This window comes from Danaus plexippus, chromosome 15 (assembly GCF_018135715.1).
Source record: "Danaus plexippus chromosome 15, MEX_DaPlex, whole genome shotgun sequence".
NCBI classification, from domain to species: Eukaryota; Metazoa; Arthropoda; class Insecta; order Lepidoptera; family Nymphalidae; genus Danaus; species Danaus plexippus.
This window is the reverse complement of record NC_083547.1, coordinates 1979469-2006755: the sequence shown is the minus strand read 5'-3', so window position 1 is coordinate 2006755 and position 27287 is coordinate 1979469. Positions and strand designations below refer to the sequence as shown.

General features: G+C 29.6%; 1 protein-coding gene across 4 annotated transcripts in view; it reads right to left on the bottom strand.

The window, feature by feature from the left end:
* Positions 1-27287, bottom strand: part of LOC116766241 (nephrin-like) — a 105178-nt gene that overhangs the window by 13609 nt on the left and 64282 nt on the right. For all 4 annotated transcript variants that reach the window (XM_061522869.1, XM_061522872.1, XM_061522871.1 and 1 more), the window contains exons 4-13: positions 19044-19240; positions 10216-10326; positions 9489-9698; positions 7580-7734; positions 7324-7468; positions 4241-4371; positions 1747-1909; positions 1402-1553; positions 471-693; positions 159-374 (exon numbers count right to left, since the gene is read on the bottom strand). In XM_061522869.1, coding sequence (XP_061378853.1) covers positions 159-374; positions 471-693; positions 1402-1553; positions 1747-1909; positions 4241-4371; positions 7324-7468; positions 7580-7734; positions 9489-9698; positions 10216-10326; positions 19044-19240 — 1703 coding nt within the window. The remainder of the gene's footprint in view (positions 1-158; positions 375-470; positions 694-1401; positions 1554-1746; positions 1910-4240; positions 4372-7323; positions 7469-7579; positions 7735-9488; positions 9699-10215; positions 10327-19043; positions 19241-27287) is intronic.

Below are 27287 nucleotides of genomic sequence, written 5' to 3'. Positions count from 1 at the left end.
AGTCTTCCACTATTTATATTCTTAAAAAAAATCAACTACTAAACTAAAAACAATAAAATATTAAAATTAAACAAAGCCATTCAAGAAGTTTCGAGTAATAATGGCTACAAAAATATGTGGTCTACATTAATATAACATGGTCAAACTGAAGGACATACCTGTTCTAGGAGATAATTGCGGGGCAGTTTCTACTGTTAATGTGACATGTTCAGACCTCCCTCTTATATTTGCGGCATATACCACAATGTTTAATTGTCTTTTAGCGCCAAGTCTTCTAAGATTCCAAACAGTAGCACCATTTGTTGAATTTGTTACTAGACCTTCATTAGCCCAGACTTCTGCTACGTAGATACATTGAAGGCCACCTTCGTAGCCTGCAAAATAAAGAATGTTATAAATAATAAATAAATATAGAATGTTATATATTTATTTTAAATTGAATTGTATAACGTTATTAAATAAGAACCTACCCGCAAGGCAAGTTAAATCCAGCGAATCATCGGTTAGATTATATACTGAGCAGTTGGACGGTGGGTCAGGTCTAGTTGCAGGCAGTATAGTGTACACGCATGGCAACATTTGTTGCCCTGCTAGGTTTGTTGCACGACACGACAACTTTCCGTAATCCGTGTCGGATACGGGGACATACGTTAATACCGATTTTCCGGCTTGACCATTGACGTTGAAGCGTTCCTTTTAAAAAGAAAATCCATTTAAAGCTTATCTAAAAAACTAAGCGCTTAGCTTAATTGAAAGAGAATACTTAAGTAATTATGAGTGTTTTAATAAATTTGTTGAAAAGTAAATCTACGTACATTTCATACTAATGAAGTAAATAATAATACGTAATAGATTTAAAAAGTGCGAGCAATATTTTCCTTTATAATATTTTTACTTTATTTCAACCTCTCATGTTTGAATATAAGTTGAGATTAGTAATCATACGTAAATTTATTATTAATTTATTGACTTCGTTAAAATAAATATCAAAATATACATAATATCAAATATACTGAGAAAGGTCATTTATGTGTATCTCATAAAAATAGCAGAAGTAATCCTTTGCTCAATATTTTTATAAGGGTAGCATAGGAGTATTCCCAAAGTTAAACCCTTTCGCGACTTCAATCGGTATAGTCTCAAAATGTATTTTCTTTTTACTGGCGTATTCCCTGTCAAAGGGATTCTTTGAAGGAAAGGGTGTTTAAATAATTTTGTATGACAAACCTTAACTTATGTTATATCACTTCAATTTTGAAAGATTTGTAAATATATCATGAGTACTTTACTTACATCTTGTAGATAAACTCTCACATTATCAATGTTAAACGTAATATTACATCAACAAAATTACGGATTAAATATTATTGAAGCTTTTATAAAGATCAAAGACCTACTTACAGGGTCAACCTTTATTGAGCCGGCAGAATTATTAAGTGTCCACTCAAACGTGTCTGGGGGAGGGAAAGCATCCACCTCGCATTCTACCTTCGATGGTTCTTGTAAGGCTGCACCTATTATTTTCATATCTTTCGATCGACATATGGGTCTATCTGCATAAAATGTATAAAACTTTAATAAAATATACCCATTTCTATAAAAAATGCTATAAAATATGACTATTTAAAAGCTAAGTATAAATTTTTTATTAATTGTCTTTTAAAAATCAGATATTTTTCTATTTATTACTCCATAAACATATATTAATCCTGAATATGTTTTGTAAAGATTAAATAAAAAACTTACAAACGACTTGCATTCGCACGGGAAGTGACTTTCCGTCTCCTTCGACGTTCGACGCAGTGCAGGTATAGTTACCGGCCTGGTGTCGTGACACATTACGTATTGCAAGGTTCGTGTTACCAGTTAGGATGACTCCGTTAGCAGGATTGTGTTGAAGCAAAATACCCTGGTGATTTAATTTCATTCGTACAAATTTTTAATTTTAAAGTAATAATGTTATGATAAGCTTGAAAAGACTGCATAAAAATAGGATGAGGAAGCAACAAGAAAAAATATACGTATTAACGTCTAATTTAATAGCAGATAAAATATTCGTCAACTTGGCAAATAAAGATGACTTTTAAAAATATTTTAAAGGTATAAATTTCTTAAAATAATTTTTTATGTCGCAATTTAGTGATAAAACTCAATTCATATGCAGAATGAATATACATTTTAGATATGCATACAAAGTTGTCATAGTAAAAAAATAAATATGTTTTAGTTATAAATTGAACGTGCAACTCAAAATTGATATGCCACAAAAATGGACAAAATTATAGCATAAAATATATTTTAACAATATTTCTCTCCTTTAAAACCGCACCAGTAAACTTTTAAGCATAATATTTACAGAAATTTGTCTTATAATATATATCTTTCTAGAAAATACTGTCGACTACTATATTGGCCTTTATATTGACAGTTCACGCTTGACAAATTTACGCATCACAAATGATACAAAGCCTTTTTGTACGGGTCTCGGCAAAAAGCATGAATTGTGGGAAAACTTGCATGTACTCGTAGCTTCAAATAAATCTTTTGTTATAGTTACATAGAAAAGATTGATTGAATAGATTGATTGAATAGATTTCTAAGAATCATAACTAATAACTTTGGGATCTATTACGGAAAGACTTTTTTTATTACACTGATTCTTAAAAAAATATAGAATAGAAAAATTTTGCAATAAAGATTTTTAATAATAATAAAATTTAAATGTTTGCTTCATCGCTAAATAAGTCTCAGTATAAGTAAATATATAAATAAGACTATTTTTAAACCCCCTTTTATTAGCTAAACGTCCATGTCTGTGGGTGCATGCATGTTTGTTTGTATAGGTGAATGTGTGTGCATGTGTGCGTCTTGTCTAATTCTTCGTAGCTCAGAAGAAAGGACTGATATCTTGCGGCAGTTCTTAGCTCTGTTTGATTAGAAACAGTTCATCTTTTTTCCAAAATGATGTAAGGCATTTTTGGCGTATGATTACTCGATTAAATGCCAAACGCAAGCCAATATAATCGTGAAATAATAATTAATGGGTAGGATGTTTTTTAAATTCCAACAAATTTTATTATTTTATCCAAGCCCGGTGAAAAACTTTTGATTATATTTTGGAAAATTTAAACCAACTGTAACATTACTTATAAAAAAAATTCTCAACATTATACAAGAGCTTATAAGGGATAGTTTTTTTTATCATTATATTGCCCTGGAACATAAATTTATCTTATCAATAGGAGCGAAGTCGTCAAGTGTGTTTTCATAGCCGTCGTAAAAGTAGACTTTATTTTCAATATAAATTTTAGAGGGGAGCGAACATAACGTATTGAAGTATAATGGATTGTCTTTGGATGGCAGCAAAATTATTTTAATTTTTATATCCGTTGTTTTTTTTCTATTTTAACAAAATCTGCACGTGAAACATACATACAATTTTTATATTAAAAAAACCTTTTAATAATTTAAACAATGTTGTATAAAATTTATGGCATAATATTTAAATGTATCTATAATGATATGATTAAAAGTGTATATATATTTATTTTTGTGAATAAAACAACATACAACATCCTCGTAAAAAAATTAATTATGGAAATTAAACGTAAACTTCATTTTAAAATGTTGAAGCACTTTCATAATTTTGAAATATTATAATGTTAATTAACTTTTGACATACGTTTAATTTGGTACATCTCTAGGTAGCTTTTAGTTAACTCAAATATAATTCTGAAAAATATGTTGCTATTTAGGATTATAAATTAAAAATAGAAAAAATAAAAAAAAAGATCACAGCGGTTTTTAGGTGGTAGTCTAGCTGTGGTCAAATTGCTATAGCTCGAATATGGGCTGACTCGACCAGGGAAGTACCACCCTCTTGCAGAAGATCGGCGTAAAGTAGCCTTTAATGGCTGCGTTTCGTCTGATGAGTGAGAGAGCCGGTTGCCCTTTCCCTGTTCTCACCCTTTCCAACTATTTCCTTATTCCCACCCCTCCCTTTCCTCTACAACCAAGGTTGGCAACGCATCCGCAACATCTACGTTGCGGATGTCCATGGGCAACGGTCACTACTGCCCATCAAGTAGGCCGTCTGCTCGTTTGCCACCTTTCGCATAAAAAAAAGCTCAAATCATATGTGTCACGCTTTAGGTTTTTCCGTCCGCCGATTTTATTTTATATCATAAAAGAGAAAAATATTTCGTAACAAAATAGAAAAGCGAAATAAATTTGAACTCACGTTATGTTCCCACACAACTTTATAAGCAGGGGGATTGGCATCAACTTCGCATCCGAAGTACACATCGTCTCCTTCTTCAATATCGTTCGGGTTCATTTTCGCGCCAAGGTGCATTGTAGCAACCGGCACATCTGTTGAATTATTCATCCTACGTTAAATGAAATAGAGTTCTATTCTCCTTGTCACTAACCCTCTCTGTATCAAATAGGTTTGACTCGATTTCATTGCAGAAAGAAAAGAGGTCCATAGTCATAACATTGAGAATATAATACACAGGAAAATGTTGTTAGGTAAATAAACAACACATCAAAATACATCAATATAAAAATAAAATAAACCACTACAAAGAGTAATCCAAAATAGTGTTTCGCATATAACTTTTAGTCTCTCTTTATTAAAGAGCACATAATAAAAATAAAGAAAATCTAAATGAAACTAGTATTATTCGGATTTACTACGCGGATTTTATTATTTAAAAACTACATAATCCCGACGTTTCGATTACTTTGCAGCAACCGTGATCACGAGCGGACGAGATGTGAATGTCTGTCGGTTGGTCCTGTTATTTATCATCTACCGTTAACGATTTCTTAAATTTCTGGCGAACCGCTCTGGATGCCGGCAGAATGCGCTTACGGTGTCGCGAGGTCCTGTGGTGTGGTGACGGACATGGGGTTTTATATTTTTAAGGAGAGGTTCCCAGGTGTTGGATAGATTTCAGCCATCTTCTCTATTGAAATTGGGATTTTTTTTTTAAATTTTAATAGCCTCGCGGATTAATCTCGGTATGTACCTGTCTTCAGGAGCGAGGATTTGTGGTTTATCAAATCGAATCGAACCTTGTACCGATGCTCCTCTTTGTCTGACTAGACACAGTACATATCTATCCGTATGTGTGGGTTTCCTATAAACAGTATATTCCAAAGTATTGTCAGGATTCCTAATGACAGGTATATCAAGGAAAGCTAAATAATTATTTGCCTCCAATTCTATATTTAACTGAATCTTGCTATTGATAGAATTAAGGTGGTTCAGAAAAGCTGTTTGAAAAATGTTATATTTTTATTAAATATTGTGGAGATGTCATCTCCATACCGTTTATATATTGAAGGTTTTATTGGAGAAGAGCAAAGGGCTCGCGCCTCGAAGTCCTCCATGAATATACCAGCGACTACGGGGGAAACCGAAGAACCCATTGCAACTCCAACTACTTGTATGTAGAATTCGTCCTTCCCCAAGAGTTAGCCAGATATTAGGCAATGCTTTAATAGTTCTGCATATTTTATAGGCATATTGTTATCTTTTAACTTACCTCTTACAATCTCGATGCAGTCAAGAACAGGTAGACTAGTAAATAATGACTGTACTTCGAAACTGACCATACCGCAATTGTCTGTTAATTTTAGGTGTTTTATATCATTAACAAACTGGTAGAAATCCTTAACAAATGATTTTTTGTGGCCCCGGAGTGGTGATAATATCTTTTAAACAAATTTAGCCAGTTTATAAGTTGGTGAGTCAATCTGGCTTACAATTAGGCGTAAGGGACCATCTTGTTTATGGATTTTAGGTAACCCGTACACACGTGGTGGTGGTGGTTTTGCACACGATGGTATTTAAATTATGATTTGATATTTAAATTATGCTTAGAACTGTGTTTATTTATTAATATTTTTGTTTCTGATAAAACTTTAGTTGTCGGGTCTTTGTAATTTTTTTTATAAATAGAACTGTCTAAATAATGTCCATTATTTTGTTATCTAATATAAAATCCTTAAAAATATAAAATCCCATGATCGTCACCACATCACAGGACCTCGCAACACCGTAAGTACATTCTGCTAGCATCCAGAATGGTACGCCAGAAAATTAAGAAATCGTTGGCGGTAGATGATAATTAGCAGGACCAACGGACAGAAGTTCACATCTCGTCCGCCCGCATGGTTGCTGAAAAATAATCGAAACGTCGGGAGTATGTAGTTTTTAAAATCATGAAATACGCGTAGTAATTCCGCAAGATATTATTTTTGTTTAAATGAATAAACGTTAAAGTCTTATATCTCATTATGAGTACTAATAATGTAATGAGATCTAAGACTTTCGCGAGTTAAGGTAAAATCCGTGTAGTATATCCGAAATATATTAGTTTTACTTATAATGTATCTCATCATCATCTTCAGCCTTTAGGAGCCCACTGCTGAGCAAACGCTTCTCTCACATGGAGAACTTTAGAGCATTAATCACCACGTTTGCTCAAGACGGGTTGGCGATTTCAAAGTTATAATTTGAAATTATAAGATCAGGTTTCCTCACGATGTTTTCTTTCACCGTCCGTCAGTGGTATCTAAATACTCTTAGAGAGTACATTCAGTTCGGAGGCAGGGCTTTAACCTCCAGGGAACCACGACTTAAAAATAATGTGTTTAAATAGCGTTATTACGAGCACCTTCGGAGGTAACGTTGGCGACTTTCAAATATCTTTTGTTTATGTATGTACTCTCAATCGTTTTTACTGTCGCTGTTTCAATTTTAATTATTTTTAGTGGAATATGAATCATGAATAAATAAATGAATTAATTTTTTAAATTTCTAACCGACTCGAACCAGTTTGTTAATTAAAACTTTGTAAGGACTTTTAAAATGAAATAAGGGTAATATATATATATACAATTAAAACAAAACCTTTTTTAGTTAAACGAGTAATGATATGGATTCCAAGTATACCTTTAGAACTTAATAGGCTTCGGGTATTTATATATGATTCCCTACTGTTTGTATCAATTGCTTGGAAAAATGATATGTTCTGTTTAAGCCCTTCGGTTTATACAAAGTTTATCCTATATATATTGGTAGGTTCCAGATATATATTTAAGTTAGTTAAAACAAAATAATATTATCATAACTCTTAATAAGCAAAAAAATATACTTTATATCGTACTTGTATAACCACAGTTATGATTAGATTGACGACAATTCTATACAATTATATATGTGTAAAATAAAAAAAAAAGTTTTTAATGTTCTGTATGTTAAAATATATAACTAAATACAAACAAAAACGAATACAAAAGAAGAATACTTACAATAAATGTTAAGTAGCAATTTACTCTCAATCGTTGAACTATTGAACTTGGAATGTTCTGCTCTACACGTGAGTATTTTTCCGTTTTGTTCCTTTGAAGGTGTCCATTTCAACAGAGACTGAGTCTCGTTCTTTTCTTCTAAATCCTATTAAAAAGTAATATTATAAAATAATTTTGAATAAATGAGAAGAAAATTTTGCATAATGTGAACTTTACATTTGTTCAATTAAAAATCACAATTTCTTAATATGTGTACCTGTTGTTTAGTTATAGATTCAAGTTTTTTGCCACCTAGCCACCAAGTGACAACTGCTGGAGGTCTTGCACCTGTTGACTTGCACCAAAGCTCGGCTTGTCTGCCCACTGATAATGGTTGCTCCCTCGATAAGATTTCGACTGACAGTGGCCGCACTGACAATAAAATGTTTTAAGTTTATGAATATCGCTTTGTGACTAATCTAAATCAGCCATCCTTGAAAATCTAGACTAACAGTATAAATAGTAACTTATATGAATCGAGAACCAATATTGGATATTTAAAAAAAAAAATGATTATTTTAATTTAATAAAATTTATATTTTTATAATATGGTTACAATTATTCCTTTTTTTTAATAACCAAAAGGCAACTTTAATTATTTGAATTAATTCAAAATCGCAGAAACATTAAACCTCGCTTAAGCTTCATCATAGAGAGGAAAAGTTTTCGGTTTCGTGTTTCTTTAATTTTCAAAGTATATTTTTACAACAAATGTTTTTCCCCATTTCATAAAATTTCTTAAAGATACAAATATTTGCACGGTTGCAATTTTCTCGCCACACTCACAGAAGTTGCACCTGCTGTTGTATAATTTTTGTTCAAATAAAACAACACCTGAAGTACTTAAAACACAAATGTGTATTTATATCAAAATTTTCAATCCTTAAACAGCCTAACCTAACATGTGTGTATGTTTTAAACTTGCATAAGTTAATTTATAGAAGTTGTTTGAAAGTAGCAATAAGTATTGATAACGTTTAATTCTTATTCTGATACGAAATGGTTTACAAATAGCTCATTTCAAATAGAAAAAAAATAGTTCTTGCTTTACTTCTCCTATAATATTTTATTCAAAACGAATCACAATTCAATCACAGATCACGTCACATCTAAAGAACGTGGAATATTGAATTCCCTTTGTAGGTGATAAAGTAGAATGTTTTTCAACAATACCTCAATTTGCTTCTAGAAAAAAACAAATATACAGTAGTTATTATGGGTCTTTTCTTAAATATAAAAGATATTTTTTTATATTTCAAGGTTCTAAGGATGAGGTTTATGTGTAATACAACGTATGGGAAAAACTATACTGTCACTGACCACAATTGTTTACTTATTTTGTTTGAAACTAGATACAACTATAATTTAAGAGCAATTTACTTCTGTCATTACTAAAGACAGAAACAACATCGTTCCATTAGCTGTGACGCTGAAACACCTTTTCCATCCCATATACATTCATTAAACGACTTATGCGTGCCGGAAATTTTCGAATTTCGAGGGTCATTTCTTTTTTATTTAGACAGGGCTTTTATACAATGAAAATTTTACGCGAAACTTAAAAAAAGGATGAATGTGTAGCAAAGTTATAGAATTTTTCAATTTTATTATTTTAAAACTGCCAGATGAAAAAAAATGCCTCCCCAATTTCACAAAGTCTGATAAATATTATTAGAAAGAAGAAAAAAGTTTAAAAGTTTAAACCTTAATAATATTTAAAAGTTTCACAATTTAAATTCATTTCATAATTTAAGCTTACCTATTTTCTTTATTTTATGTCTTACATTACATACAATACCTTTTCTAAAACAGCATGTAATTTGTTATTCTTACCTCTGTTTTTATCTGCCTAATGAAGCTTATAGCGGTGTACATTTAAAGACAATTACTTCTTCTGTGTTTTATTTGGTTCGAACAGATACTAAAAGAAGTGATATACGCATACAAGGTTCTTGCCATACAAGGTAGCAAAAGAATAACTTAACTACGGCTATAATTCAAACAATAATCTTTCTTACACGCATTGTTCCTTATTTTGTTGAAATATGTATACAGTGTCTATTTCCTTAAAGTCATATGCGAAACTTTATAACCAATAACTCTTGATTCTACATGTATATACTTACAATACAGATCTACACGAACGGAGGCCCTTTGTGGCGGAGATAGCAGTGTATTATCCGCTGTACATGTGTATACAGACGACAAGTGTGCACGAGTTGCGTTTGTGACCAAGAGGGTCAATGACCTGGTGTTACCCACTGGCATCTCTACCGCGCTCAGTGAAGAGAGTACAGTTTCGCCATGCAACCATTGTACTCTTGGCGTAGGATTGCCTAAGTCAATGAATAAAAATTATTATAAAAGCGGAATATTGTGATCTAATATAAATAATCAGTATATTATACTCTATGTACTTTATAAATTTTACAAAAGAATATTGTAATGAAGAAAGAAAAATAAATAAAGACATGTAAATTTATCGAATACATTTATTTAAAAAAAAAACCTTAACAAAACAACCCGTCCGACATGATTGACATATTACTTATTTATCAAAGTAACCCTTAATACGGCTCATCATTTAAATGCTTCGTTTTATCTTTTATGCATGATGTTAAAACAATGTAAAATTTCAGTTATCAAATAAATAAAAGAAATCTAAACAAATATTTTGACAATTGCAAACATTATTTATCTGTAACAAATATAGAATAAAGTATATAAATCAGAATTAATTTACGACTTATACTACAGGTTTATATTGATTAAAAAATATCATTTGAGATTTTTCGACTTTCTTTTGTATACAATTTTGAAAGAGCAGGAAATTCAGGCAAATCATGTACTCACCCCCATTCACGGAGCAAATAAGCTTAAAGTCGCCCCCTTCGTTGAAAGGGCCGGCAGTTCCGGTTATTTCTTTGCCGAACTCGTCAAAGATCACCGGTTTCGAGGGTAGCTCTGTGGAAGAATCAGGAAGTTACGTTTGTTATGCTAAACCATTGTTATAATGAGGTATTGTCTGGTTTAGAATGAAATGATACTAGACAAAGAATTTTATGAAAAAATTTAAGAGAACCTTTGAATTCTCAGAATTTTTTATAACATAATCTAAAAGTATCAAACATATTTTATAATTATTGCAATAATATGAAATTAAAAGTTCTCTGTCTTTTTACAATTTAAGGACGAAAATTTTTTACGTTCTATATCAATATTTAAAATTGAAACTTTCCGTCACTTCATTTTTGTTATGATTAATAACGTGTTTCAAACTATCTACTTAGATTTATGATGTGATAGATATTTTTTACTTTCCAATCGAAAGTTTAAAAAAAAATCATAAATAAAAATATTCCTTCAATTATCTTCGCATTACCATTGTTTTAAAAAAATACATATTTTCCTTCTTCTTGGTAAAAAGTGCAGTGAAAATATTATTTGTAAGCATTTTACGTCCCCCAACAGCTTAGTGTGGTAATTACAACATATTCTCAGGAAAGAATGGGAAAATTCTGAACCAAGGCACCTCGAAATGCAATTCCGCAACGAGACTAGCTTTTATATGAGAAAACTTAATCATAAAAATAATGAAAAATCACTTTTATTCTCCTTCTTGAATGGGAAATAAAAACGATTTATAAATTGACTTTGCTGGCCCTATGCTGAAAATTATTATTTCATATCACTTAAAGGAACTATGTCTTATATGTAATAATATCATTTATAATTCAAAACTTATTTTTTTTCGAACGCCTATAAATAATTAAATTAATGTACACATATAATTTTTTTTATGTATTATCGGCTGTTCTGAAGGATTTTTGGACCGATTATCTCTTTCTTTCGTTGTTATGCATAACAATTAATGAGTTTTGAATACTAAGTATTTAGCTCTAAGCACAAACACTAATGCATTTTCATAACTATGAGTTTTTAAGTAACTGCTCAAAAGGATGATAAGTTGTAGAAATACTAACGCTCTCAAACTTACTCGTCAAGTAAAATAAAAAAAAAAACACAAAACCATAAGCCAGTCAATTTAAAACATTGAATCAAAATAAATGTCTTCTTAACTGGTAAGAATTTGAGATATGTTGTGACTTTTACATATAAAATACCACTTGTTTTCATAAATACTCATCTGTCATAAAGTGTCTTGTATCCGTTTTTCCTCATAAGCGGCTACGAACAACAGCTCGTAAATTGTTACTCGTATTATGCATACGCCTCCTTCATTCTGTATTTTATTTTAATATTATGCTGTTACAGCACTCAGTTTCTAAAGACACGAGTTTAGTTTTTGTACCTCTTGTGTATAACCTATATAATCAAGTAATTTGATGAATTAAAACAGATATATTTTGAAAGTTTATTGCAATACAGCGACAATATTTCGGAGAAAGTGATAAACACTACCAAGGTAATGTGATATTCTAGTAAAATATTGAATAATAAACCAAAAAAAAAAAATACATTACATAATTAAAGAAAAGTGCTCGAAAAACAATAAGAAATGATTTTTCCAGTTACTGTTATATCAACCAACTTCTATAAACTAATCAAACAATTATTCTAAACATTCATCACCTTTGTATCTATGTATTTTCATAAGAGAATAATAAAAGGCTTAAGCAAACAAACCCAAAATTAATCAAACTGCTTCAAATCAGCAGAGGAAAATTTTATTATCTCATATAATTTAAAAACGCCGTTGCATAATCAAGTAATCATACAAATTGAATAACTTAAATTTAATGTTTTTTTAACTAATAAGAATCATTTAAATATTTAAATGTTTGATTTTCTACTAAGTATTATAAGTCACAGACTTTTTTTTGACATTAGCTAGTATTATTTTATAAGTGACGAAACTTCTCAGCATTCCACGAATTTACCGTGCGAATGCCGGGTCCATCGCGTTGCAGGGAGAGGAGCTTTAATAGTGATAGAACTTGCAACCCAGGTGTAGGTTTAAGGTGCCCCTATGTAACGCGCGTTAACTTCACTGTCCATACTTCTCTGTCAACCTAACTAAATTTGAAACAAACCTGTTAGGGCTGCCTTCGAAGTAATTTCTTAGAATGAATTGAAGTTAGTACTAGACAGGTCATTTAGTATTATGCAACCCAAGTTTTTAGTGGGTTGTAGAGAGATGTAGCTCTTATACCTCTCGCTTCCACTTCTACATCGTACAAATTTACGACAAACCTATGGTTGGTGAGTTCGATAACGAGCTCGTAATACTTATTGAGCCTGATGGCATGGTCTTTTGGGATGTTGGTTTCCCAAAGAATCATAAGCCCCATTAACACAACACCCTTTAAAATTTACTAATATAAAAACATGTGTGGTCTGGACGGCGACGCACAAATATAAATCAAAACAAGATAAGATCTTGGCTGTACTTTTATTTGTCGAATTCACAGTTATTTATAAGAGAATTGTATTCACAAGATCAAGTTGTTTATATACGTAATACAGAAGTATGTAGCAGAAAACTTCCAAGTCCAAGTCTTTGTTATAAATTTCTGAATTATCGAAGGTACAATTCTAAAAAATGGCTTCTATTTAAAAGACAAAACGTGTCAAACCCCAACTTGATAGCTAGTAAAGGCCCTTCAATACAATGCACGTTTCGACTAAGTCCAATGTGCCTTTATTTTTTTCAATAAAAAGTTGTAGCCGAAAAAAGGAAAGGAAACTTTTCCTCGACATTAACCGTAAAACTTTCCTGTTGATTTCATGAGGATAAGAATTTAAATTTACGCCTCAGCCGGTGGGTAAGGTGACTTTGAAGATAAGTTGAAGATCTGTTATCGTAGGGATGTTATATTATTCTGCAGAAAAGAATTCTCGAATTATATAGGAACTGTTGATATCTTTTTGAATTTTTAGACGTTACACATTTGTAATTTTACAATAAGTAAAATACAGCATGTTTTTAATTTTTGTATTAATGTATATACAGTCTTTGTATAAAAATCTAAGTGATAATATCTATTGCTAGTATATTACTCCTCATATAAAAGATACATATATTTGGTTTAATTTAATGTGGGAAAGAGCCCTTGGCAATAGAACTGTATCGAAGTGGAATTGTAGACAATTTACGATCCCTCTTAGCATTTTATACTTTGCTGTATGATTTATAGTTCTAAAAAGGAGTTCTCTAAGGAGAATACATTTAATTTTAATATTTCACCAAAGTTTTTATACATATTTTCGACTGGTGGTGTTTTATATTCATTTTTATGCATATTAGAATCACTAATAGTAAAATGTATAAACATTTTGTTTATGGGGCTACATATGAATTTAATGTACCTTAACTGGTTTGATGTTCTTTGTGGATTTTTCATTATTTATCTATTTTATAAAGCAACAGTAAAATTTTAATTTTTTAATATGTATATATGTATGTATATGTATATGTATATATATATATATATATATATAATATATATGTGTGTGTGTGTGTATATATCAGGTTAATAATACTGTTTATTCAAAAGGTAAAAGAGAATATACATTCACAAAAGGGAATTTACCAAGGACAGCAAAAATAAATTAAAAGAATTATACGAATAAATGATACACAAAGCAGTGAATAAAAAATTTTCTTTTACTAATTACTTTAACATTTTCAATTATTTAAAACAAACGTTAACATTGACATTTTTCTTTGTATAGTAAATATATCAATTTAACCGGAGTATCAGAGTGTGTCTGTGTCATTGCAAACAATCGGCAATGTCTATCTGCAATGTGGTGACTCAGTACCTCTGCAGATACAAATTGATTAAATAAAATAATAGGAGAGAAATCCTGACGAGTATTATATAAATAAGTTTAGGGAAGTTGCTGTTGTAGCAGATAATTTCACAGCTTCCTATATTTATCAACACTTTTTGTTATTCACCTTTTTGATATTTGTTCTAGTTTGAACATTTCAAAAAGATTCTTCTATAATATTTGTTTAAGACCTTTTGGTAATGATACTGCTCTTGTATTGAAGATTATGTTTTGTGGGTCATTTGAAACATTTCGTAGAGTTGGTGTTTAAAGTTTACAAAAAAAAAAACTTTTTGAACCTACTAATGTTTAATTTTTTTTAAGTAATAACAATAACGAAGCGAAATTCTGTAAGGCGTTAACGTCCATTGAAGTCCTTTTTTTAAACAATATTCAATAAATTTATATAAAAATGCTGGAAGATTACTTGAATTACATGATAAAATAAGTTTTAGACGGGTCCTGGTCATATAAAATATTTTTTTTTCTACATGACTCGTCTCTATCGTTTATAAAAAGAATAAATGAAAAGAGTTTTACAATGAATACTTATAAAACACTAGACGTGTGGGACGTTAGGCGATATTTCGCCTAAAAAAAACTACTGCCATAGCCAGTGATCACAATTTTTCGTATAGGCACATTAACAAAAACATTAACTCTTCGGTACGTTGTACAGTATAATGAAAAATGCTTTAGATAAATTTATTTCATAGGAAAATTAAAATACTTAATATAAATACATAAATGTACTCGTATATCGCCAATTTAAAGTCAGCCTTTTTATTCAACATTTACACTAACGAAACTTTCACCGCATTGGTATGGTTTCGGTCATCAAATTTTAACGATGGAGTTAGCTTCTGCGAGTCTATTATTATTTACTATAATCCTTTTTATCTGATATTATTAATTTCACTCGTGGTGTTTTATTTATTTTAGATAGGGCTGGCATGTTATTATTTTAATGTTTTAATTACATATTTATTAAAATAGGAATAGAAAAAATCTGGGTAGCGAGAAATATGTAAAAGAGACTTAGCCTTAGTTTCTTACTTACATGTAACAAAACATAAAAAATACATATATTTATTATTCAATTTTGAAAATATATTATTTTTGTAATAATTTTGATACGTAAGCATTTAGCATTGAAATTTATGTTTATCTCAATTCGATTACAAAAAGGTATGTTTCAAAGTTGTGAAATAAAAAAAAATATCAATATTTACAGGTATAAATTTTTAAATACGCTGTTACGTAATTTTAATATCTTTATCCATTTACAAATATACTAAGGATAGAAAGAATTTACAAAGGTAATAATTTTAACATTTAGAGCTAATACGTTTGAATTTAATTGCACATTATTTTCAACCTCTTTTTATTTTCGCTAACAAGTTCATAAGTTGACCTTTATAAAAGAGGTGGCTTAATTAACGACAGTTTTATTAAAAATCGACAAAAATTTTGTCCAGGAACAGTACACGATAAGATACAAATATTAAAAGTATTTATGCACATAAAAAGTAAAAAATATATAAATGTTTTGTCGCCTAAGAATTTGTTACTGTTTACGTGCAGTGCTAAATACAATTACAGTTTTTTTTCCATTTTACACCGCCAGGATAAATTAGTGTTAACTAAAAAATTCACACTTTAAAACCCACATTGGACGTACAACTACAAAAATTTTGTATTAAAATTACTAGTTTAGCTAGTAGCTATATAATATATGTGTTCAGGACCTTTTACACAAGTCAGCTATTACTTGAAATATTCATTAAATTTCGATCTTTGTTTCACTTATTTTTATTACCATTTGTTTTTTATGTACTATATTTTCCAGTTTTTTTTTTTTGGTGTTTAGTTAAACACTTTTTCATATACTAAATGTACATCACAAAAAAGAATTAAATATATAAACTGTATAACTTAAAAGTGTGCACCCTAAACATTGATGAGCTATCTCATTTCCATCATAGATGGTCTTCGTGATTATAGTTTTGTGATTAAGAAGTAATGATATGTAAATTTTATGTATATCTAAGTATTATCAGATACGGTATTTAAATAATGTTCATTATTTGAAACATACACATACATTGTTTGATTAAGTTTTTTTCAAAAATAAATTGGAAGAGCAAATAAAAATTGCCTCGTCAATTATTTATGTAAACGTGAAAAAAATTCAGATATCCGGATATTCTTTTTAAATTATTCCATAAAAAATTCATTGACTTGAACCTCTTCTATTCTATAAGGTTGAACTTCTGTAGCACTTTTCAATAAATAAATAAAATGTTTTCAACGATATGTTTTCATAATCGCCCGCTTTAAATATGTGCTCACGTTTTGACCCGGAGGCGAGAAGTGTGTGAAGCGTTCGTAGTTTACTCTGTAGCCTTATGAGATAAAGTCTAGATTTTGATTTCTTGTATTTTTACCTCTAATTTTGTGGAAGAAAGGCAGATAAGACTGGTCATATTTAGAAAGCAAATTTTCTATGTTCTTTTGTTCCTTCATATAACAATCGGAGCCCATTAGGTTAACAAAGAAACTCGATTATTGCCGTAACCACATGTTCTGTTAAACATTACATTATATAACAAAATATTGTTAGCATTACAGTAATAGGTACTACTTTAATGATTAAATAAATTTATGATCTTAGAAAAGCGATAAAAAGATTATGTTAAAACGTTCTTTTTTTCAAGACTACATATACATAAATATAACAGGGGGACTTGCAGTGAAAACTGTTTTGCAAAAAAATATTTTAATTACGTTAAAGAGATGAAGATTAACTTAAACATTATCCATCCAAAATTCGAAACTTCAACCCAATCGTTTACGCTACCTTATTGCCATAAAATTTCTGAGGTTGTTAAGGAATTACGGTTGCCTTGGAATTTCGTGTCGATGTAAGGATAAAGCTTTTGGAAGTTTTAACGTGTGTTATCGCGATCCTAACGTCAGTTTCGGATTTTATCTCTGTCGTTGGGTTATAAATATCTTTGTAGGTTACTTTACAACAACAATGGGTTGTTAATTAGGAAAACGACATATACATAAGCATTATTATATAAAATTGAATTTATCGTAAATAAAATATAACGTATATATGATACATAAATATAAAATTTATTAGAAACCTTATTTTTAATTTACATAAGTAGAAACGGAAACGAAAATCAGTAAAAGAATTCTGTTTATCCAATCCCTTGCTTTCATTACTAAACTTTATTTTAGGTATATTATATTTTATTTTCCTAGACCAATAAGCCATGAGAGAGTTTGAGAAAAAATGTTAAAATTATTACTTAGAACTTCTATCATATCATATCGTTTTTGGAGTTTCCAAGTTTATTTCAGAAAATATAAAGTAAAATAAGTCATTATTATTTACTAAAATAACTGTAGAAAGTTAAGATTAGTACTTAAAATTACCAATGAAGCAAGATAACATTATGTATTGCAATTCAAATATAAAATAAATAATTTCAAAATTAATTATTTCAAAATAAATAATTTCAAAGAGCCAAATTATGATATGCACTAAAGAAAATATATCTAGAGCAGTCAAATTTAATTTATAACAATTTGCAAGGCAATCCATGTTGAAACGATACCATGTATATATGTGTTATGTAATTCTTTTGAAAGGGTTTTGTTCACTATAATCGGATAGTGAGTACCTGATAGTAACTAGAGATGTATTTTTTGATGTTAAGATCACAATCTCAGTAAAATTACCTATTATTTCTTTCCTTGATTTTCTAAATTTTAAACTAAAGAAACATGGATAGAAGTGCACTGTTATAATTATCTACAAAAAACATTGATAACAGAAAAAACAAAAACACATCTTACATAGAAGCACGTTAAATTCAGTATCTAATGATTTCTTACAATATAATATTTAAAATAAAGTAGTAAGAAATAGGTGAAGAGTGTCACAATTTTGTGACAAGGCTATTTTGTGGTAAGCCTGCCTGCTGCTTTTCAGTAGACTTCATTACATATATCGACTATTTTGTTTTTATTCTCCATATCATAGACAGAATATAAAAGAATAATAATTTTAATAAATTTTAATTGGTATCTGTTTCTGACAGAAATAATGTAACATTGGCCATTGGTTTTTATATGGATCATTTGTTTTTATATGAATTTCGCACTATTTGACTAGATTAGTTAAGTTCTTTTAAATCTAAATGGGGTGACCAGGTTAATAGCTGGGTCATAATAGTTGTGTAAGAGATGGTCCGTACGTATATGTAAATACCTTGGTCACTGAGCTGCTCTGGTTATCGGTTGCGTGTTTGTTTTCGATAGTATTGACTTTAAAAAGAATTGTATGATTGAAGTTGTTTAATTGGAGTATTAATTGCGACGATGTTGTAAATTCCGCAATTAAGTATAGCGAGTAAATATCGAGTTTTTTCCCACCTTGTTGGAAACAACATTCTGAGCTTCTATTAAATACGTTCCATTTTAGTTGTGATCTCGAAAATGTAAATTATTTTCACTTTATTTATGCCAAAATAACTGATTTGACTAGAATAGATGGCTAATTTCGAAGTTTTCGACAATGTAAGAAAATTCTAATTAGAATTACCAGACACTTTGAGCACTTAAAAACATTTTACGTTAAAAGTTCCTATTTAGCGAAGTTGAAATTCAACAAAGACTTATTTGTTACTTGTTATTTATGTAAAAATATTATTTAATCCATAACATAATATAATAATTATATTTTGTTGGAACCAACTTGGACATTATTATATGACATATATAAAGAAATATTTATATGTAATATTCTATCATAAAATGCATTTATTATTCATAGAAATAGTCATTGCTAATATAGAAACGCTTACCGATAACATCGAGAGCAATTCTATAATTTCTTGTCGGTGACACTTGGAAGTCGACCCGACATCTGTATATGGATCTATCGTGAGACCGGACATCCCGGACATGAAGACCGGAGCTTGGGAAGCCGACCCATCTTGCTCGATCTCCAAATGTGTCATCTGACCAGTGACCCGTTGACCCTGAGACTCTCGTGTCATAGCTGCAACAAAAAAATCGAACATGTATTTATATAACAATTTCTTATACTTGAGCCATTATAAAAATTATAAAATAAACACTTCATTTATTTGATTTACAAATAATAAAAAGATTAATAGAAGAACTAAAGTAGATTATCTCTTTATGGCATTTCTGACATATTATTATTGTTTTTCCTTTTGAGTTTCTAGTAAATGAAATTAAATAAAAGTTATGTCATCACAAAAGACAGCAACCTGAAAAGAATATATCCACATTAAAATCTGACATCAATTACGCTCTCTCGGTCAGATAATGTTATTGGACCGAATTTATTTCATCTCCATTACAATTAGATTACACTGATTAATGCGCAAAGCTGATTGTGAATAACCATTCAATTTACGTTCCATTTGCATAACATTTAATTATGGTGACAGATTCGGGAAACGTTCAAAACACTTTATTCTCTATATCAGTGTATTTATTGTTATTAGAATTCAAAACTAAAATTCCAACCGTATGTGTTAAAATGTTATAATTTAAGTCTTATAATATACGTTACGTAATGTTACTTTACGTTATGTTACCACAGATATATTCAGTAAACCTGGGATCGAGATGCATTGACACCAGTTTCTGAAAGCTTAGTTTGTGGTAAATATTCTATATTTGACCTGTTAATGCTGTATTTGAACAAGTGCGTAATAAATTTCCCTGTAGCAATTTTCGTTGCCCTCACCGTTATGAGTGTATTTTGCGGTGTTTCAATGATAAATTATAAATATTTTATATATAGTTTTTATTGAGTTCTTGAGTTATTATTTAATTTATATTGAGTTAGTTTATTATAAATACAGATTGATGCAATAATTTTTGTGTAACTCTGTGTTTTGAGACAGTCGCATAGAAATCAATTTATTTATAGCATACTTCGTTATACGTGTGGAGTGAACCCAATAGAGCCTTTGCGTACAAAACCACAATACGGGTGCATTGAGTGTTAGTATGAAACATTTGGGACGATTCAAAGGTTTACGTTAGCACTGTAGCACTGTGAGTAATTTGGAAGCGGTTGAAATTATTTGTTTGGTTAAAAAGTACAATAAGTGTTACAGAGTATTTTTAATTCATCCTGGAAAAATGGATATACCACAGATCAATGTATATATATGTATATTTAGAAATATTAATATTTGACTCAGTCTGGCACAATAATAACATAGCTTTGATCTCAAACAAAATAGTTTTCAAACATATGAAATACAAAATTTCATAATAATAGATTTTAATAATATATAACATAACAGAATATTTTTTTGTTCAAACTTTTGTAATACCGAATTCTTACATAACCTTAAATTTATTAAAATGGATCAGACGGCTTTATCAAATTCTTCTATTTGTAAATATCCACCAAAAAGATATCGCATTACTTGTTACTATTGAATCTGAAATTTAATATATCATACACAAGGATCCCATACAATAGACGCCAACAGACAGCTAAATTACGTTTTAGTAGGAATTGTAGACAAATAATGGCGTAAGCCCAATGGATATTATAACAGGTAGGATTCAAATGTAATAAACCTTTATTATTTGTAGTCCAAATATTATAAAACAATCGTTTGATCAAAAATCAAAATTTGATTCAAGAAATGTGTAGAGTAACTATTTGATTCAAGGAATGTATAGAATAACTAGCACTTTATAATGCCAGGTTTCAGTTGAGGTTTTACTTCAACGTTCCGCTTATAAAGTAGATTCAATTATAACAAATTGCAAGACTCCATAAAATAATATAACAAGTGAATTGAGGTGTAACTTCCGCTTTCCTTGAAATAACTTTATACAAAATACAAAATTCACTTGTAAATTCACCATTTCTATTCAATTACATCATCCTTCCTTAATAAACGCTTCAATGGACTTTGTTGGAATACTATCTCTGTGTTTCGTTAAAACCCAAAACAAAATGACTGATGTCAAGATTTCTTATTGTAAGAAGCCTTTGAGATTGCACAAGTCTGTCTTAAAATAATATTACAAACAAAGGAACGTAATATTGAATATATTTTTATACATTATATACATATAATTGTTATCAGTATACATTTACTAACAGTTGCTCCCTTGCAGTTATTGTCCTTATCTTTACATATTGTGAGTAAGTTTCAAGCATAAAATATAGGTAGGTAGCACTCGTCGTGTAAAAGGACTTGCCTAGTGACTTTAGTCATCGAAAGACAATAATTGCGTTCTGTTTAGGGTCAATTTATTATAATAATTCGCCGTTACCCTCCATTATTTTAAATAAATTAGTCCAAATAATATTATTTTAGGTTTAACTACTAACATTATGTTAATTTAAATATGTACTAAAGTATTTTAAAGTTTTAGTGTCATCTATACGTAATGATTAAGAGTTAGCTAAGTTCGTAATCTGTTTATTTTGAATGACATGATATTGAGTGCTATGTCAATTTATTTTTAATTATACACAAATTGAAATAAGGCTATTCGAAAATCATATAGTAGAATTTAAATACATTTATTACATACATAATCATGAAATAATTAATTTTATTTCGTAGGTAAAATTGTCCAGAAAGTATTTAAAATAGCGGCATAATATTAATGATATAATTTAATTATCTTTAATTTATGTTATAATCGATTATTCTTTTAAAATATCCGATAATAACAGTAAAATACGATTATATTTGAAATGCAATTCATGATTGAAATAACTTTTACAAAATTATTATAATAAAGAAATTGTTCAAAGCATTTTGCATAGATAAAAGTAATAACCAATTTAAATGATCTGATCGCGTGCAACGCACAAGAACAAATTAATTGTAGCAAGGCCGCTCTATAAACTCATTTGTATAAAATGGTATAACAACAGAATTCTTATGTTTAGTAAATTAGTAGTTTTACATTATACATTCATTTAATTTCTCTTCTTTGAAGGGAACGAACCCAGTTATTAGTGATAATTAATTATTCTGTATCACCTATATTATGGTAATAATATATATGTTTACTTTTAGAACATTAAAATTGAAGCATGAAAAATTTATACATATAAAATTATAAGTACATAATAAACAAGCCTTTTTAATATTGTTTTAAATTTACTCCATAAATGAGATTGTGAAATCTTTAATTCACCGGCATGAATAATGATGAACGTTGTTTAAAATTTTAAATTAAAGTTCGGTTTGTTCAGTTAACAGCTATAATTACGTATGATTACGAATGCCAAATGGTAAAGCTGTCGAAAAATCCAAATGAAATGTCAATAAATATAAGCTAGCAACATTTATATTTCATACCGCGTTATTTCTAATTTTTTAAGTTGTTTTTTTTCTTTAATTTTTTTATAACATTTGCTTATTACCCACCAATTTTTCAAGTTTATCTTGTCTCAGTGATTCTAAGATATTACAGATGTTAATTCAAATAATATAAAACAGGATACATTTGACCTTGTTCTTTCTTAATAATAGTAATTCTGTTTCTTAAAAGTAGCGAAAACAATAAGTTAAAACTAAAGTATAACACTGTAAGTATGTAATCAATCTTGTGCTTAACTTCTTAGCTTTTCTTGAATATGATACAATAATTTTATTTAAACAGTTAATTGGTCTACCGGTGGAAGTATAAATGCTTTTTGGTTATGAAAAAGTCATATTTCATGATGACAATAAATATTTATTATTTTGTAAATGTAATTAAATACTTTCGACTTAATTAAAATTGCAAATTGAATTAGTTGAATTGTGACTGACAAAGTGAGCAAGCGGAATTTACAATGATCTGTGGCATCCTTACTGAATAATAAAGAGGTTTCATCAAAGAATATTACTATAGAGGGAAGTTATTAAAATATATATTCTATTACCCTAAGTATTAATTCTTAGATCTTCCTGACACAAAATTAAGAAGTATGCATTCTTGGAAAGGATGTCCTAATTAATTTATACATTTTTTTATTTTCAAGATTACACAGAAGTAACAACTTAATATGATTTATGAATGTGTCTGTATTGTTACGGATATTTCAATATTGTTATCTGTATGAATTTTAAGAAATATCGTGACTTTATAAAATGTTTTTTTTTTTTTTGTTTAATAATATTAATCAAATCAGACAATTTTAATTTCTTAAATTAAATCATTTTTAAACTGAAAGATTAAGTGGTAGGAAACTTATACAATTATACAGTAGCTTGGTGAAAATAAAACTTCGATATAGGAATTAATTATGAATTAAATTATCTCTAGCTGATAAGAAATGCTCTCTCCTGATTTGGACTTAAAATTACTTGGAATAGAAATGTATTGTTTTAAATAAAAATTATCTTCTGTTTATCTAGATCCATCTAAGAATTTAGGAATCAGGTTTTGCTTGACATATCGACTGAGGCGAAAATAAAACATGCTTACGCCATAGGCCTGCATATAAACAGGTCTTCGCAATAAAAATTGGTTTAGGTGATTATGACAACATGAATAACACTAGTCCTTTTTGGGTAGGACAAATCTTACTAAAGAATAAATCTAGGGTTAGTAATAATCAATAGTGGGAGATATAAATACCTTAATACTTTTTGTTTCCAACGTTTCTATTTGAGGTTATTTGTTTTAAAAGTACATAGGTCTACAACTTTACTCTCGCCGTTTTCCAAAAGATGGCGGTAGTAGTTGATTTATATTAATCACAGATGACCCTTTGTTTTAACATTTGTATATATATTTGTATAAACCTACTTTGAAATAACTTAATTTGTGTTTGTATCATAATAACTTTTATATAATTGAATATGTCCGAATTAAAACTCAATTTTCGTCTTTTGCAAAAAGTATTGCTTTTTTTTTAAATGAAAAATCTTCATCTGAGGCTAACCAGATTATCGCACTTCTTATATTAAAAATGTTATTAGTGAGAAAACTTGTCAGGAATGGTTTCATGCTTTTAAAAGTAGTGATTGTGATGTCAAACACCGGCATTGTGGTAGACGGGAAAAAGTTGAGTGAAGTTGGAGGCTATTCTTAGTGAAAACTTGTTTGAAACTCAAGAATAATTATCAGAATTATTGGGTATCAGCCCGAAAGCAATTCGAAACACCTGAAACAGTTGGAAATTATTCAGAAAGAGGAATATTGGATATCTCACAAGTTGCAACCAAGAGATGTCGAGCGACGTTTGTTTTGCTTGTAAACAGCTGCTGGAAAAGCAAACGAAAAAGGGACTACGTCAACACCTCGACCGAATTTCCATGGTTCCAAAGTCATGCTTTACCTTATTTTACCTTACCCGCCGTACTCTCTAGAAGTTGCTCCGTCTGATTTTCACCCACTTCACTCAATGGCACATGGTTTGACTCAATTTGGATCGACTCATGGTTTTTATCGTAAAACGGATTTTTTTTTGCCGTAGGTTTCGCCTGTTGCCCACGAGGTAGGACAAAGTGGTAATTGGTTAAATTGGTATTAAAGATAAAAAATTTAAACTTAGCTTACTTAATTATAAAATATTGTTTTGTTGTAATAAGGCATCCAATAAAAAAAATAACAAAAATTACAAAAATAACGGTGGGAGCAAATGTAGTAAATTGAAACTTGGTTAAAATAACAAAAGTAAAATTCTTATGAAATTCCTCCAGAAAAAATATAATATATGTATATATAAATCGGAAACAATAATAAAGTTTTTTTTTAATTAAAAGAAGCATCTTCGTTAAAAGACATTGAGTTAAATTTTAAACATTTATAAAGATAAAAAAATATATATTTATATACCACAATAAAGTTTTGTATAAATTTTACCTGCTTTTTATCTGCTATTTTATTGCATTTTTTTCGCACAAATTTTTATTTACAATTTTAATTTATAAAAAGTATGTTTACTAGCTTTTGCTCTTAATAGGTAATTTACGCAAATAAACCTAATTCATGAAATCCATATGAACTAACAGTAAACAAATAACTCTTAACTAGCTTGCTGCTTCTCGATTCCAATATAGATAAATATGAGATAATTTATTATAGCAAGTCAAATTTATCTAAATTAAATTAGCTTCTAAATTATACATTCTTTGTATTGAATTTTCATAGGTTGAGAAAGATATTTTTGATTGATCACCGTTTAAACCTTTTTTTTTTTAAGTTTAATTCATTAATTTATTGTGAAATTTTACACATTTTTCTTAACTTAAGTGTTGGTTAGTGTTTTTATATCTTTATCAACTGATAAAGTTTTGCTTGTAATATTTTTAATAAAATTAATCTACATTGTGTTAAACCAAGGCATCTACTCTTTTTCTGATTCTTTTATATTTAGGAATATAAAAACGAGGAATTAACAGTAGTCTCTGTCTGCATCTCAGTTTTCAAAAACTAACTCCGAATGCATGTGGGTAAACTTGGTGAGGCCCCAACTCCATTTCCTATATTTCAAGGTCATATAAACTTAAACATACCACATTAGTTATCAAAACGTGTTACAGTCTTCTCCGTAGAATTTCCCCGCCATGTAATAAGCGTCAGAGATTTGTGCCTTGTGTTTCTTGTATAGAACCTTCGAATCTTCAATACCTAGAAGTTCCTCTATAAGTTTAAAGACCTTCTGAAGTTACGTCTCCTTCGACTGCCATCATGATAATTTTGCCATTGATGCCTTATCTTTCAAGAACTATAATTTTATTATAAGTTATCATTTTGTCAAACTATCTCAAATAGCGTCAGGCTTAAATTAAGGAGGCTGAATTAGTCTTATACATTATAAAGTAAAAATAAGACTTTAACTTGGAACAACTCCTACGGGTTATATTAGGTAGTACATTTTTGTTTCCAATAACAGCGTTCATCGGTCATACTTTCAAACTTTCAACAAATGGCTAGGAGCGAATTATTAAGTTCTCTCATGTGTTTTAACTTTGAAATCTTTTGATCAATTTCAAAACAAGCTTTTATGATAAAGATTTATCAATGTAATATGTATAAGATATTTTGTTTTTGATATCTGCATATATTTTTAATCGAATTTAAAAACCACGTGGTTATATGTTTGTGAAGTTACTTTGGAAAACCTTTTTATATCAAAAATATCTCTATCTTATTTCTCTGCTATTTTTCCAATTTTGTTAAGGCTGATAAAAAGTAAGACATAGAGAACCTTAAATTGAATGGGTAAATAATTGGAATTAAAAATCGTATATTTTGACTATTCTAGAAATATTGAAGCGTCCATGTAATCGAAATTGTTTTAACGCTCTTGTAAAGCTCAACAAATGTAGGAGGTCAGCCTCTTTTAAACTGCGACTTAGAAATCAAATGTGGTACGGTAATTTGGCCAATTACTATATACTAAACATGGTGTTTCGCTTAATGTAAAATAAAATATTTTGCTCTGAAACAGAATTTGTGTTTGGTGTATTAATATAAAGTGGTCTTGATATATGACTAAACACTATAAATTTATGATGAAAATTTATGACTTACGATTTCAATTGCCGTCATTTTCAAACAGTTTCAGTCACGTGAAAACTTCTTTAGAAATTTTATTCATCAAACATCAATATCGTTTTTCAATAACTATTTTATGCTATATTTTTCATTTATATTATTTAGCATTCCTAATACAGTTCCTAGATACTACAAAATTTAATAAAAAAAGTCTGTTCATTCGAGAAAATCTTAAGAATCTTAAGAATCTAAAAAGCCCATCGGTGTTCTTTAAACACCTAAAAGTTTCCAAGAGACATTTCCTAGGGAAATCCCTCCTCCCTCCCTCCATTTTTGGTCTTAGAGGGTAGTCGATTCCATACTCGGGTGCTCCGCTCGCTGCCCGTAATCAGTAGGCTACCTAATAAGTGGACTGGCCACCAATAAAAGGTGACCCAGTCAACGGCTTATAATCCCTGGGCAGCTAAATCGTTTCGGTCAATAACTGGATGAGTGGATCCGACGGCGATCTCGGGGGGATTTGAGTTTCTATGGAGTCTCTAGATAAAGCCCCCACTGGCACAGCGAGTCTACTAGATAATAATATCATG